The sequence below is a fragment of the Passer domesticus genome, chromosome 20, assembly GCF_036417665.1.
Source record: "Passer domesticus isolate bPasDom1 chromosome 20, bPasDom1.hap1, whole genome shotgun sequence".
Taxonomy (NCBI): Eukaryota; Metazoa; Chordata; class Aves; order Passeriformes; family Passeridae; genus Passer; species Passer domesticus.
In genome coordinates this window covers 1,524,880-1,540,257 of record NC_087493.1, presented here as the reverse complement: position 1 = coordinate 1,540,257, position 15,378 = coordinate 1,524,880, and the positions used below count along the sequence as shown (strand labels likewise).

Genomic DNA, 15,378 nt, shown 5'->3' with positions numbered 1-15,378 from the left:
AGGGCGAGCAGTTGGCGGCACAGATGTGTGCTCCCCCCTGCTCCTGCCAGGGTGTGGGGCTGCACTCCCACCCCCTTCCCAGCATCTCCCCGTGGGGACAGCAGCGAGACTGAACCCATCCCAGGGCAGAACTGACCGAGTGGTGTGGCTCAAGCACCTCTGGATCATGGGGAGGAGGTATCCTGGCAGGGAACCATCCTGGCTGCCCCTGCCTTGCCGAGCTGCAGCACCACTGAGAGGATGTGAGGAGCACAGTCCTGTCCTGGCACCGTGTCCTGAGCTGGGCCCCATCACGGCTCAGGCTGGCCCCAAGGAGAGGGGGATTGAGCACTGCTGGTAATCCCACTGCACCCGAGGGATTACCGCTCACTCTGGCCTGGGGATTAAGGGATTTCTCTAAGCGGGGTTGATGCAGCCTCCAGCAAAGCAGTTTGTGCCTGGGGGCCTCGCTGTCTGGGGCAGGATGGGTGTGTGATGGCAGGGTGGGCTGTGCAAGGTGTGGGGGATCCCCGAAGGAGGGTGGGCTGCCAGGTCTGCAGCAGGCTGGCTGAGGGGCTCCTCACCCAGGTAGTCACTGCCCTCCTTGCCACCGGCCTGCAAAGTCCTGTTTTGCCAATGGGTGCTGGCAGCCCTTTGGCACAGGCTTGGCTGTCCCATGCTGGGACCATGGCACATCCCATGCTGGGACAGGTCCCACTGGTGCCAGGGAACACTGCTGGGGGAGCTGCTGCTGATGCCCCAGCCCTTCCCTGGCACAGTGTGGGGTCAGCCTGGGCAAGTTGCTGTGCCCAGCTTGGCAAGCCACTCTTCCACAGAGCTCAGGGATGGACTCCCAGGTCAGAGGCAGAGAGACAGTGCTGGGGTAGCACCAGGCTTGGAGAGCAGAGCCAGCAGCTTGGGCAGAGGCAGTTGTACAGCTCCTTTCCTGAGGTGTTTGGAGCAGAGAACAATGAACCCTGCTGCTGACACTTGCAGTCATGTCAGGGCTGTAGTTATGGTTTGTAAACACCCCGCCTTGTCTGGACAGGGTGCAAGGACCCAGCCAGGTATCCAGGTCACTCTTTGTGGGAGATGCCACCTGGCCCTGCCTCGTCCCAGTCACAGCACCCACGTGCCTGTGTCACACTGGGGTTTCTGCAGATGCCAGTCCAGGCCCAGGCAGGCGCTTGTACAGCACGTGCCCAGCTCAGCCTCCCCCGTGCCCCCGGCTCCCTTTGCTTGCCCTTTTGCCTCCTGGTGATGTGGCAACCGCTGCTCTGGCCCCTGGGAAAGGGGAAGTGGTGTTGAAAGCAGAAGGTCAGTCACATCAGCAGTGAGGGCCTGGCTGCCCTCGCAGCCCTGTCAGCTGCCCTTCTCCACTCTCTCCTCCTCTCTGCAGTCACACTGCTCCTGGCATCAGGGAATGCTCCTGCCTGCCAGGGTGCCCTTCCCCACTGCCTGCCCTGTCTGGGGTTCTGCCTGCCCCACTCAAGTTACTCCTGGCTCAGCAATCCCAGTGGATGCAGGGGCAGGTGAGCGGAGCTGTCGAGCTGCTCCTGCCCTGACAGGCCCTGGGGTTTGTTACTCACAGCCATGCCCTGTGCTCAAGATCACTCCTGCTTTGAGGAGAGGAGCTGTCAGTCCGGTTTGGGTTTGCTCAGTGCCTGTGGGGTGGGAGGCTGGGAGGGTTGCGCATTTCCCCAGTTCCACAGCTGTTTCCCAGCCTGGGATCCCAGGGCACGACCCCTGGTTCCTGCTGCAGGAGCCCCCCACACTCCAGGGCCACAGCAGAGTGGGCAGTACCTCTGGGGCACGGCAGGGCCTTGGTGTCTGCTCATGCTGGCTGAGCCTGTTGGGCTGGGTCAGGGCTGGGGCTCGGGCCCTGCGCCCCAGGAGCGGGGGCCGTGGTGGCACCCCCACTCTCGCACTGCCGCGCTTCTCTGGGTGCACCTTCCTCCATGCGGCGCTCGTTGCTATGCGACCGCCGGCTCCTGATGCTTAATGCTCTAATACGGAGGGATAAAACCACTCTAAAAATACCCCGCTGCCGGCCCCCCGCGGGGGCAAGGGGGCTGCCGGCGGGCAGGCAGCCTGGGCAGGGGGGCCGCTGGGAAGTTCCGAAACTCCTCGTCCTCCAAGTGGCTTTGAGGCGCCCGCTGTGGCTCCGGCAGTGGCACGGCTGGTGTGCCGGTGCGGCGGGGATTGGCTGGGGCTGGCGCGTGGGCTCCTGCGGCTGGAGCTCCCCTTCCAGAGCCGGCTCCAGACAGAACCGGGACTGCTCCGGCTCCCCTGCTTGCGCCCTGCCCCAAGCGCTGGGAAGCTGCCCTAGGTACTGGCTACCTGCCTGGCACCGGGGAGCCCACCACTCGGCCACACGCACCTGTCTGGCCTCCGTGTGCTCCTGCCTGACCTCTGCCTGTCCCTGCCTTGCCCTGCCGGAGCTGGTGGCATCCTGCGTGGGACCCCCGCAGCATGGGGACAGTCAGCGAGCTCTGCGCCTCCAGTTTCCAGGCATTCCTCTGCCCCTCGGTGGCTGCCAAGGCAGGTAGGCACTGCGTGCCCCCTCCCCTCTGTGCCGCGGGGTTCCCATCCCCCAGCAGACACGGCGGTGCCCATGGCTCTGGCTCCATATGGCTCTGGCTCCATATGGCTCCTGCTGAAAGCAGCACAGAGTGTCCTCGCTGTCTCACTGCCTCCTTCCTCTGCCGGCCTTCCCAAGCTCGGGCCTCTGCAAGCACTGGGCCCCTTGCCTGGCATTGCCCTGTGCTGGAGCTGGTGCCGTGGTGGGACAGGGGTGTTGGGGAGCCAGTGGTGGTGGCTGGGAGGTCACAGGCAGCGCAGCATGGCCATGGCAGGTCCTGCCCCAGCCCCTCTACCCTGCCCTGCCCCAGAGGATGAGGTGTGAGCGCTCAGTCGTCCTTATCACAGCAAGTGCCGGAGGCTACAGAGGACAGGGTGACACTCTCCAAAGGGAATTCTGTGTGGGAAAGCCCAGCTCCTGCCACGCTGTGGGTGTGCTGAAGGTCAGCCACCTCTGTGACCTGCTGCTGTCTGCTGGCTCCTGCCCAGCTGTGGGACTGGGGAGCTGCGCAGTGGGGCAGGGTGTTGTGGGATCCCCTCGGCCAGCCCTGTGGCTGAGCTGGGCTCTGCTCCTCTTGAGGCCTGGCACCATAAGCAGTGCTGGGAGCAGGTGAGGTCCTGCCTGGCTGCTTCCTTGCACATGCACAGTGTCTGTAGACATGGCTGAGCTGGTGCTCACCCAGCCATGCGGGAGGCTGGGGGTCTGTGCGTGGGAATGTTGGACCTTGAGCCACTGGGAGCGAGGTGGTGGCTGTGGACGGGGTTCCTTTGTGGGCTCTGGGTAAGGAAAGCAGGGTTAATGGGGTGTTGGGCAGAGCTGCACCGAAGCAGGAGAATGTCCTGAGCACAGGGTCCAGCAGCCTAGGAGGGCCTGTCCCCAAACCCTCCTCCTGCTACAGCTCCGCTGTCGGTGGGGAAGGATGGGGCTGACGCAACCCAGGGTGTGCACATGGTGAAAACAGGATGTGGTATGAGGAGACAAGCAGGATGTTTCTGGGGGCCCCACGGGACCCCACCAAGGGGTGGGGGTGGTGGCACCCGCAGCAGCACGCAGAGACCCTGGGCTCATCCCCATGGCCTGCCTGACCCCGAGGCTGTTGCCCCTCTGGTGTGGTACAGCATGGGCTGGCAGCAGGGCTGGCTGCTGCAGTAGCTCAGGGGGCCGAAGGACACCCCGAGGCTGCTGAAGCCCACCCTCCCCTTACTCCATAGCTGGCATTCTGGGTGCCGTGTCTCCATCTCATGCTGCTGAGCAGGATTTAGCTGAGTCAAGGCAGCCGAAGCTGATGCGGCCTCTCCAGGCGACTGACGGGGGCAGGGATGGGGACAGGGACGTGCTGGGGTCGCTCCCATTGCAGGCACGGCCCCACAGCTCCCAGACTCGCCACACAGGGGTCCTGCATGTAGCAGTGGGGTCCCTGCAGACACCCCATAGCAGGGGGGAGGACAGTGGGGAGCACTATCCCGTGGGGACTGGCATGGCTCCTAGTCCTTCTCCTGGTTCCAGTTCTTGTCCCAGCCAGCTGTGGGAGATGCCATGGAGCCTGTGGAGAGGAGCGGGCACCAGCGGTCCCCACGGCCAGCGCAGGACCGGGACCTGCAGTGGAGAGGTCTGGCAGAGATGGAGGAGCTGCAGCGGTGGGGGTCTGCTGGCCTGCCCAGCTGGTGGAGGGGAAGGGAGGGGACCCCGGCGCTGCGCATTGAGCTCAAGATGTGCCGGGTCGGGTGTCCTGGCAGGCTCCGAGGAAGGAAGGGCTGGGCCAGCCCAGGGCCTGCCTGGCTGGGACCCCAGCACATGGCGTCCCCCGAGCCGGGGAGGGGGAGCAGGCCCTGGCGCCCATTTCCCACCCGGCCGGGAGCACAGGAGTTAAGGTGCTGACGGCTCTGGCTCATGGCGGCAGGAACAGGGTGGTGCTGGTGCTGGCTGCCGGCTGCCGGGATGACGCCCGAGAGGCCCCGGAGCTCATTGGTACGGGGCCCTGAGTCACCGCGGAAGCACCGAGGCTGCAGGTGTCCACACCCGGCACGGCAGCTCGGGCACGGCCAGCGGGGCCGGGGAGGGTCCTGCCACGATGGTGCTCAGGGCAGAGGGCAGCGGTGAGCGGGGCCGGGGCGCGGGGGGCCGGGCGAGGGCGGCCGGTGGCTCCGGGTGTGCCCCGCTGCCCTCGGGCAGCGCTGGGACAGGGACGAGGCCAGCAGGGCCCTGTGCCCAGGAGGGCCCTGTGCGGCGGGCTGTGCTCTGGGCGAGGTGCGGAGCGGGCTGCGGTTGCTGCTCGGGGCTGAGCAGGCCCGCTGAGCCCTGAGCCCCATGGACAGATCCTGCTGCTCTGGGACAGGATCCTGCCTGGAGAACCCGCGCCTCCCTGCGCTGGTGGGGAGGCCCAGCCGTGATGGGATCCGGCAGTGTGGCCAGTCCCTGTGCGAGTTCTGTGCCAGGCTGAAGCCAGGGGCAGTGTCTGTTCCCGTCCCCCGGCACTGCTCTGCCTGCGGCCAGGCTCACTGGGGCTCTCCAGGGCAGTTGCTGTGCAGAGCCAGGGAAGGGTTAATGCCGCCTTCCTTCCTCAGAAAAGCTTCTGCGTCTGGGGTTTCTCTTCCTCTGGCTGCTGCTGACATGGCTGGGCTGCTTGTCACGAGTGCTCAGCCTCCACCGGGGAGGGACCTTCCGGGGCTCGGGAGCAGCCCTGCCGTCCCTGCTGCCCTGCAGCGTCTCATCTGCGCCTCTCTCGGGGCCGCCAGGACCCCGGCTGGAGCCCCTGTCCTCTCCCAGGTGGGCAGGAAGCGGCAGAGCTGAGGGCTTTGCCTGAGGCCTGGCATGAATTTGGCTTTCCCTGCGGCCGGGACGGGGGTCTGGCGGCTGGACAAGAGCGTCCTGCAGCTAGGCAGGAGGTCCTGTGGCACATGAAGCAGCCCAGGGATTTGGGGGTTTCTGTGCACGATGAGCGGGTGTGACGAAGCTCATCCCTCCCTCTATGAGCCTGGGCTTGCTGGGTGCCCTGGGGGCCTGGCAGTGGGGGCTGGTGCCGGTGGGAATGGAGAGAATGGCGCTGGGGTGTGCAGAAGGGCTGGGATGCATCAACACAGCTCTGGTACTGTAAGTAACTTTTAACCCGGTGCCACGAGCTGACCTGTCTGGCTCAGGTTTCCCGACACGGGAGACTGAAAGTATTGGGAAGTGTTGGCATGTCTGAGGGACGGTGTCGCAAGCCGAGGCGCCTCAGCCTTGGCAACAAGGGGCTGTGAAGGAGGAAGCTCATCAGAGCCAGAGCAGAGCTGGGAAGTGCTGAGCTCAGAGATTCAGGGTGCAGGGTGGCCCTCACCCAGGGAGCTCCCACTGAGGCAGCGGCAGTGTGGGGAGAATCGATGCACAGTTGAGGACAGTGCTGGTCTAAAGGCACATGGTGTTTTTGGGCACTGGTGTGGGGCAGTGACTGCGCTGGGGACACTCTGGTGAGTCTGGGCTGGTGGCAGCGGTGGCTGTGGCACCACGGGACCTCAGCAAGTCAGGGGGTAATGCTTGGGGCAGGAGAGGATGGTGACAGCCTTACAGACGCCTGTTCCCAGCACCCCAGGGAGGGAGGAGGGGGTGACACAAGAGCTGAGCTGGCAGATCCTGCTGCCACCTCCCTTGGGGACAGTGCTCTGGAGGGAAGGTGTTTTGGTGTCCTTGCAGGTCACCTTGGTGCAATGCACAGAAGCAGCTGGCAGAGGTGGGAGACATGAGCAGAGTAGAAGGGCTGGGAAGACTCTTGAAGGAGCCAGTGACCTTGGGGACTGGAGGGAACAGGAATGGGATACCTTGTCACCGTGAAGCAAGGAGGTCACATGCCAAGGAGCACTAGGAATGTTCCTGGAGCATGGGGACCATGTGGTGGTCCTGGGCAATGGTGTTGGAAAGGGGGTATCTGATTCCCCAGGGTGACAGGAAGGTGTAGATGTTGTGGTGTGCAGGTGAGGTCTGTCTGGAGGGTGCACCAGCTCCAGGCTGGCCTCAGAATAATGAATCCACTGTAGAGGGAGCTGCAAGGGTGGCCAGGAGCTGCTTTATGTTTGGGGCTGACCTGGTACAGCAGAACAACCTGCAGGGCTGCAGGTCAGTGTGGAGCCTGTGCTGCAGGGCACAGCAGAGCTGCCCAGCCATGGGGAGCAGAATGGGCACCCACACCAGCCCGGCTGGGGCAGAGCAGAGTGAAATGGGACTTGGAGGGGCAGCAGGGCTGGCAGAAGCAGTGCTAGTGGTGATGCAGGGGCCTGTGTGGGTTCTTACTCTGCAGCTGCCACAGTCTGAAGGAGCAGATGCCCTTGGCTCAAATTCCTTTCATGCCATTGGTGCCACTTGGCCTCTGTGTGGGGCTGGGGACACTGCTCGCCAGCCCAGCTCCTCCTGCCACCCAGTGCCTCCATGTCCTGCCTCCACCCAGGCTCACAGCTGCTGCCTGGGGGCAGAGGCTGTGCCAGGAGCCTGGCAGGTCTGATTGCCAGGAGCACACATGCTGACTTGATCGTGTCTCTGCTCAGTGCCCAGTGACCTGACCCCAGAGGAGTGCCAGGAGCTGGAGAACATCCGCCGCCGAAAGCAGGAGCTGCTGGCTGACATACAGGTACGATGCCAGGGGCCCACACAATCCCCCTGTCCCAGAGACAGTCTGGCTGGAAGGGTCCCTGGAGCCCCATGCAGCTGCCCCACAGCTCTTCCTCCAAGGGGCTGTGGGGACAGAGTCCCAGCTGGGATGTGGTCCCAGGTGGCAGCCAGCCGTCCCTGCCCTGCCAAAGCAGCCATGCCTTTTCCTGTACCCTGCAGAGCTCCAGGCTGTGCAGTTGTGCCAGTCTGTGCCAGCCCCTGCCTGGCACAGGCAGGGACCATGTCTCTGGGCCAGGCCACTGCCCTGGCAAGTGCCTGTGAGGTCGTGGCTTATCTGGGACACTGTCAGTCGTGTCCCTGATTAAGGCAGCAGAGGCTAATTACTGCCATATGCTGGGCATGATCTGAAGGGATTAGGGATAATTTTGTTAACCTCTGAATCTCTTCCTTCCTGCACGCTGGGAGCATGGCAGTGCTGCAGGGATTAGCAGCGGGGGGCAGCCAGCCCCACTGCCAGTGCCCTCTGAGCTGGTTCAGCCCCTGGGCAGCGCTTGGGGGTGGGGGAAGAAGGGAGGGAAGGAAGGAGGGGCTGTGGGGCCTCTTGGGGGCATGGGGCTGTCTCCAGGGCTAGGGGCTGGAGGGTTTGTAGGGGAAGTACCTCCGTGTCTCAGTGCCCCCTCTCCCCACAGCGCCTGAAGGATGAGATAGCAGAAGTGACGAATGAGATCGAGAACCTGGGCTCCACGGAGGAGAGGTGAGTCCCAGCACCTTGGAGCCCCCTCGGGCTCGCCTGCGCTGTGCAGGAGCCGAGGGCAGCTGAGCCCTGGCCCATGACGGCTGGTGTGAGCAGCTTTCCCAGGCGCTCTGAGCTCCTGGGAGCAGGATTCCAGGATGATCTGCTGCTCCCAGTCTATTTTTCCAAGCCCCAGCCCCTCTGTCTGGCCGCAGCCATTGGCGAGCTTTGTTATTCTGAGCTGGTGCAGTCAGTGCCAGCCAGGATTAGGGGGGCCCAGTGGGAGCTGACTCCCAGCATCATTCCCAGTTACCCACTGGGGCATGAAGACTGTCCCCTTCTGCCAGCCCCACTGCTCTCCCCAGAGCCCTGCTACAGCCAGCTTGACCAAGCCTGCCTGTGTGAGTGACCTGACAGGTGCTGTGCCTGCACCCTCTCTGCTCAGGGTGACCCCAAGGACACGTGGTGGCAGCTGTTCCAGGGCCTGGCAGGCCAAGAGCAGCCCCAGGCCACGGTGTGGGGCAGACACAGAGCAGTGTCCTCCATGGGTCCAGCATGGGGGCCTGGGTCCCGTTGGTCCAGGCTGACCCTCCCTGCAGTGCATTGCCCCAGGGGCTGCACAAAGGCAGGGGCCCTGCCAGGTGCTCAGAGCTGTTTCATGCCTTGCAGGAAAAACATGCAGAGGAACAAGCAGGTGGCCATGGGCAGGAAGAAGTTCAACATGGATCCTAAGAAGGTACTGTGGGAGGGGGAGCAGCGCTGGTTACCCACCTCTGGGGGTGTGCACGGCTTTACCACCTCCCAGTCCAGGTTGCTGGGGCTGGGGCAGAGCCCGCAGCCAGGGCAGGGGCTGGCGGTCAGGGGGCAGGCTGGTGGGGGCAGCCACAGAGCCCCAAGCACCTCTCTTGCACCCCCCCAGGGCATCCAGTTCCTGATCGAGAACGACCTGCTGAAGAACACGTGCGAGGACATTGCGCAGTTCCTGTACAAGGGAGAGGGCCTCAACAAGACAGCCATCGGCGACTACCTGGGCGAGAGGTGCACTGGGCTCAGCTTCCTGGGGGTGCTGTGGGCTCCTGCCACCTGAGAGATGGGACACTGCAGCTCTGAGCTCACAGGGCAGCTCACTGGGGGTACCCGGGGTGCTGGGGGTATTCAGTTCGTGGCTGGCTCTTGCAAGTGGCTGATTTGTGCCGACCAGACCAGGGGGTAGCTGCAGCTTTCCCCCATGAATGAGTAGAATCTGGAGAAAGGCAGGGGCAGTGCAGCCACTCAGCAGTCACAGGATTGCTGATCACGCATCCCTCGTGCTCTGGCTTTGTTCCCACAGGGATGAGTTCAACATCCAAGTCCTGCATGCCTTTGTGGAGCTGCATGAATTCACTGACCTCAACCTTGTGCAGGCTTTGCGGTGAGTAAGGGGCTGGGAGCTGAGCGTGGCCCATTGAGGGTGCTGGGGACCACGGAGCCCCCAAATCAGCAGCACAGCTGGCTCTCCACAGGCAGTTCCTGTGGAGCTTCCGGCTGCCAGGGGAGGCACAGAAGATTGACCGGATGATGGAGGCCTTTGCCCAGCGGTACTGCCAGTGCAACCCTGGTGTCTTCCAGTCCACAGGTGAGCGCCTGTCCCAGATGGTGCCCTGATATCATCCTGCCCCACAGCTGACTTTCCCCTCTTCCCCTGCAGACACCTGCTACGTGCTGTCCTTTGCCATCATCATGCTGAACACGAGTCTGCACAATCCCAATGTGAAGGACAAGCCCACAGCAGAGCGATTCATTGCCATGAACCGCGGCATCAATGATGGGGGGGACCTGCCTGAGGAGCTGCTCCAGGTGAGGGCCAGGGCCAGGCTGCAAAGCTGGCCCAGAGCAGGGCCCACCAGGGGCTGCTGGGCAAAGCAGAGCTGATTCCATGTCATTGTACCAGAATCTGTACGAGAGCATCAAGAATGAGCCCTTCAAAATCCCTGAGGATGATGGCAATGACCTCACCCACACCTTCTTCAACCCCGACCGGGAGGGCTGGCTCCTGAAGCTCGGTGAGTGCCAGTAGCAAGGGAGGGCAGGCTGTCACCAGGGTGCAATGCCCCTGGGCTTCCCACACTTCTCCTGCTGGCCTGGCTCTTCAGAGCACGAGGAGGCTACAGAGACAGGCACAGCCTTCACGGGAAAGGCATCTGTACATCTAGCCCTCCATCTTCCCTTGGCTGGGCAGCAGGAGCAGACTCAGAGCTGATGAGGCCCTGCAGAGTGGCTGGGTGGGTGTCCTGGGGGATTCTGCCTCTAGACTGGGCAAGCCCCTGGAGCACAGTGCTGGTACCAGGGTGTGGTGTCAGAGCACAGAGACCTCGAGGCCCTTCGGGTCACCAAGTCACAGCAGGATGTGGAGCAGGCCCCCGGGAGCAAGCGGCAAGCTGCCCCAGGCTGCGTGCGTCCCCCCTCCATACCACAGACAGCCCCTGCCTCACCTTCCCTCAGCATTACCACCTCCGCATCCCGGCTCCACATGCAGGCAGCATGCATGGCATCCCTGCTGCACCGCCCGGCTCCACAGCCGGAGCCCTCCGCGCCCTGGCTCCTGTGGCTTCTCTTCTTGGCACCTCTGGGGAATCCTCTGCCCGGGTTTAGCGAGGGGGAATGGGCGTTGGCAGGATTGGGGTCCAGTGGGGTGCTTCCCCAGGGGTCTGCCTGCGGTCAGAGCTCCTGATACATGGCCAGCCCCTTGGGAGGGGAGAGCAAGAGCTGCGCGCTCCCTGCCCTGGGGTGGGGGGACACAGGACAGCCCCAGGCCCTCCTGACTGGAGGGGCCCTGCACACCCAGGCTCAGGCTGGCACCACCTATGGAGAGGTGGAGAGGCAGCAAAGTGGCTGTGGACCCCAAGTGCCTTGGGGGGCAGGGAAGAACCCTGCCAGTCAGCCAGGGGGTGGAGGGAGCCAGGCCCTGTCCCCAGCAGCCAAGGAGCCCCATCCCACAGAGCCACAGTGAGCCAGGGCAGTCAAGCCCCACAGCCCTGCCGCTGGCCCAACCCCTCACAGCTTCCCTGCTGCAGCCCGGCCCCACTGACCCGCAGGGCAAGGGGGGGCTTTGGGGTTCCTCTTTTTTTTTTTTTTCCTTTTTTTTTTTAATTTTCTTTTCTCCCTCATTTATATGTTTCCATGATTTTGGCTCTTCCTTTCCTTGCCCCCAACTCCAGGAGGTACGTACCCCTCTTCCCTGCTCTGCTCACACTGCTGGGGCTTCGTTTCCTTTGCGTTTTTAATTGCTGGTGATGAGTCTCATTGCTGCTGCTGTTGCTGCTAACCCCACATGCCCAGGGACCTCGCCTGCTGCAGGACAGCCCCTCTCCATCTCCAGGCAGGGACGTGGGGTGCCAGCCCTGCCAATGCCACGCGTTCCCCAAGGCCTGTGGCCTCCTGTGCTGCCCCGGGGGAGGATGGGGCTGTAGTGGCACCTTGCCACCCCCCCAGCTGTGCACCACCATGTCCGCAGACAGCTCAGCCTGGCCAATGGGTCCTTGCCTCTGGTAACACAAGGGATGGGGACAGGTTTGGGGTCTCCTTGGGAGGGGCCCCAGCCTGTGCACGCGTGGTTAGGATGTGCTGAGTGGCTGGAGCTGGATGGGATCTGTCTGCGTGGTGCCCTATGCTAAGGGCTCACAGCAGTCCCCATGAGGCACCAGCACTGCTCCAATGCCTGCACACCAGGGTGTCAGGGAGCATTGGTGCTGGCCCTCAGAACTGCTCTGGGGCAGGGACAGGGGTGGGCTGCCAGCTGGCACAGGGCAGCAGGGACCCAGGGCCTTCCTGGCAGGGGAAGGAGATGAGCAGACCCCCAGTGTACACTGTGGCTCCTGGTGTGGTGCCGGATCCAGCCTGCAAGGGTGGGTGCTCGTCCTGCATTCAGCACTGCTGCAGTGGCTGCGCTGGAGGGGAGCTGGGCCGGGTGGGGGGAGCAGGGCAGCTTCTCCTGCTGTGCTGGCAGCTGTGGAGCTCGGCCGTGACCTTGGGTCCTGCCTTGCCCAAGGTCCAGGACGAGCAGGACCATGGTCAGTGTGGACAGAAAGTCCCCGTGTCCTCCCAGGGAGCTGCCTGGCCGCAGTTCCCTCTAGCTGTGCTGAGTCTGTTTGGGTGGGAGCGGCCAGCGCTCCCGGCCCGGCGGTCCCGCCCTCGCCTCCATCCTCATCCCTGCGCTTCCTGCTCTGGTGGGTGCGGTGCGCGCTGCTGCTGCTGCTGCCCGCCGCTGCCTGGCTCTGCTTGGCTCTGTGTGTGCGCTGCTGGAGCCCCCGTGTGCCCGGCCGGCTCCGCGCTGCCGAGCTGCCGTGTGCCCGGCCCTGCTGGCCAGGGCTGTGCCCGACTGGCCCTCTCTGCTCCCAGGAGGCAGGGTGAAGACGTGGAAGCGGCGCTGGTTCATCCTGACTGACAACTGCCTTTACTACTTCGAGTACACAACGGTGAGTGGGCTCCTGCAGGGTGAGCTGGGCTGGGACAGGGAAGGGGCTGGACTGGGGGTGTCCCACCCCACAGCTAAACATCTGCTTGGCTGCACCAGGATAAGGAGCCCCGTGGCATCATCCCCCTGGAGAACCTGAGCATCCGTGAGGTGGAGGACTCAAAGAAGCCTGTGAGTGCTGTGGCAGTGTCCTCTGGGGTTTGGGGGCAGCTTTGGCTTGGGCAGGAAAAGCTGGGAGGTGTTGCAGCACCCTGAGATGTCCCCAGGAGGGGCAGGGGACCACAGGGCAGTCAGTGCCTTCATCAAAGTGGGGCTGGTCACCACAGGGGCACATGCAGGGCCAGGGGGTGATGATCATGGTGTGTCTGTCCCTCTCTGCCGTGCTGGGGTGGCTGTGCCAGGGGTGTGTGGCTCTGCTTTGTCCCTCCCAGTCTTTGTCCCTCCCAGATGGGGGGGGGGGGCTTTAGAAATGGGGGCTGTGTCTGAGCAGTCTCTCCCTCCCAGAACTGCTTTGAGCTCTACATCCCTGACAACAAGGACCAGGTGATCAAGGCCTGCAAGACAGAGGCAGACGGGCGTGTGGTGGAGGGGAACCACACCGTGTACCGCATCTCTGCCCCCACGCCTGAGGAGAAGGAGGAGTGGATCAAGTGCATCAAGTGAGTGCTTGGAGGAGCACGTGGGGTCACAGCACTGGGCAGGGACACAGCAGGGACCTGCCTGCTGTCCTCAAAGGGGACAGTGCTTCCCAGGGCATCCTGCAAGGATGGGGGGAGAAGGCTTCCCCAGGGATATAAAGGGGCCTGCCCAGGGCCAGGCCAGGCAGGTGGCACCCATCACTGCAGCAGTTTGGCCTGACCCAGCCCTTGTTCCCCTGCCAGGGCAGCCATCAGTCGGGACCCCTTCTACGAGATGCTGGCTGCCAGGAAGAAGAAGGTCTCCTCCACCAAGAGGCACTAGCAGCCAGACTGGCCCTGCGAGGCCAGCCCCCTGTCATGGGGGCTTGAGGGGTGGGGGTCACGCTGCACGCTGGCCCTCGAGGCCCAGGGCCCAGCTTCAGCTTAGCTATTTCTTTACTGTGGGGGGAGGGAAGGGGCACGGGCATCTCAGTGACTCTGGCCCCCCATCACTGCCTCATCACCTGACAGCATCTTCACAGGCTCAAGCTGGAACACAGCACCCCTGGGAGCCCTGGCCTCAGCACCATGGGCACCCTCCCTGCCTCTGACCCCCAGGAAGCCTGTGGCCATGTGGCACTGGGTCCCCCAGCACCAGTGCTCAGACACTCTTGGGGTGTTCTGTTGGGAGGGCGAGCAGCTGTTGGTGAGCAACTGGAGGTTTCGGGGTGCCACAGGTGCTGGGGTGCAGCCCCAGGGGGCCCTGCAGAGATACAGCTCCTGGCCCTCGTTGTAGCGGGCCTGGGTCTGTCCTGGGTGTCCCCACGCTGCTGCCTTGGACCCCCCCAGTGACCCCCTGCACTGGAATGGTCCCACAGACACAGGAGGGACAAAGGGCAGGGACTGTTGATGAGCAGTGGCGGCACACAGGGCAGGGATGTGCCCTCACCCAGCTGTGGGAGCTGTGGCTTGGATGTGGCAGCACTCAGTGGCATTGCCCCGGCCCATCCTTGTGCCATGGCCCTCGTGCCAGGGTGGCATGGTGCCATGGTGGAGCCTGCCCTCGGGATGGCTGCTGGGGGGTCTGGCTGGGTGGGGGCTGTGGCCCCACCTCTCTGCCTCACAGTCGCCTGTGTCTTGTCCTGTCCCCCTCCCCACGCACAGTCTGGAGGCGCCTGGATCAGTATTAGTCTATTTATCAGAGGTGTAAATACTCCTGTATAGTTTTCTCCTTGTAGATTATTTTGTATGTGGGTGGTTCAGTGCAGAGGCCTCACAGGAGTGGGGCGGGTGGGCAGGATTTTTTATTCTCTTTTTTTTTCTTTTTTTTTTTTTTTTTTTTTCTTTTTTTTTTTTTTTAATTTGCCATGGCCTTGTAAACTAGTGCTGAAGATCAGCAACAAATAAATACTTGTACCACGCTTCCCTTGGCCTCCTGTGCTCTGTGCAGCTTGGGTGGGCAGGAGTCCCCTGCCCCTGTCAGCCCTTGCCCCATGCCCAGCCTTGGACTGGGCTCATGCTCCTCCCAGCCCAAGGCTGTGATTGCTGGGGGTGTTTATGAGCCTTGTGCCTTCACAGCTGCCCCTGGCCACCAGGACAGTGCCTGGGGTACCTCACTGCAGAATGCAGGGTGCCTGTTCCAGGCTGGGACAATTCTTGATCCTGCACCCTGCTGTGGGCACCCTTGGCAGAGGCGTCCAGGGCACTGTGCAGGACCTGGGACAACGGGGGCAGAGGGTACCCTTGGGTACCGTGTTCTGCACCGGGCTGGGGAGGCATACCCAGCTGGTGCCAGGTGAGTGGGATCAAAGCCAAGCTGGGAGCGCCAAGCCTGTGCCAGCTGTGTTGGTGCCATCAGGGCTGGAGAGGGTTGTCCAGTCACACACCCTTGTGCCATGGTGGGGATCTGCCAGAGCATTCCCTGCTGCAGTCCCTGCCCATCCTGTGCCTCGGATGGGGCAGCCTTTGGCACTGCAGCCTGAGTCTGGCCAGGGTGGGCAAACAGGATTGCTGAGGGATGGGGCAGTGGGGTGTGCAGGGGGAAGGGCAGCCCTGCAGCTGGGCTGTGCCCGTTGGGCTGGTGCCAGGGTCGGTTGGGGCAGACTGTCAGTTGAACAGCTGGCAGTGTCAGGTGGGGTGCAGACAGTGCCTGGAGGCTGTTGGAGGGTTGAGGAGTGCGACAGGGAAGCAGCACAGCCAGGTAAGATTGGGGTGAGCCAGGGCAGTGATAGGGCCAGTCAGGGATGGGGCAGGTCAGGGGCAATAGGGCCGGGTGGTGATGGGGCAGGCAGTGATGGGGTGGGCTTGGGGCCACTGGGCCCAGGCAGGGATGGGACTGGCAGCTTCCCCTAAGACTGCATGTGCAGAGGGAGGGCTGAGGGCAGTGGAGGGGTGGGATGGGAGTGTCCGGTGGTCAGGATGGGGTTGGCACAGCCCC

The 15,378-nt window shown here is 63.5% G+C and overlaps 1 protein-coding gene across 1 annotated transcript; it reads left to right on the top strand.

Annotated features, from left to right (window-relative positions):
- Nucleotides 1-4,498: 4,498 nt before the first annotated feature.
- Nucleotides 4,499-14,286, top strand: CYTH1 (cytohesin 1). The gene is given in 14 exon segments (XM_064395746.1): nt 4,499-4,561; nt 4,563-4,656; nt 7,075-7,157; nt 7,828-7,892; nt 8,541-8,607; nt 8,791-8,909; nt 9,202-9,282; nt 9,374-9,486; nt 9,559-9,707; nt 9,802-9,913; nt 12,249-12,325; nt 12,424-12,495; nt 12,829-12,983; nt 13,206-14,286. Coding segments are annotated over 14 exon segments (1,329 nt in total). The 3' UTR covers nt 13,285-14,286.
- Nucleotides 14,287-15,378: the final 1,092 nt, after the last annotated feature.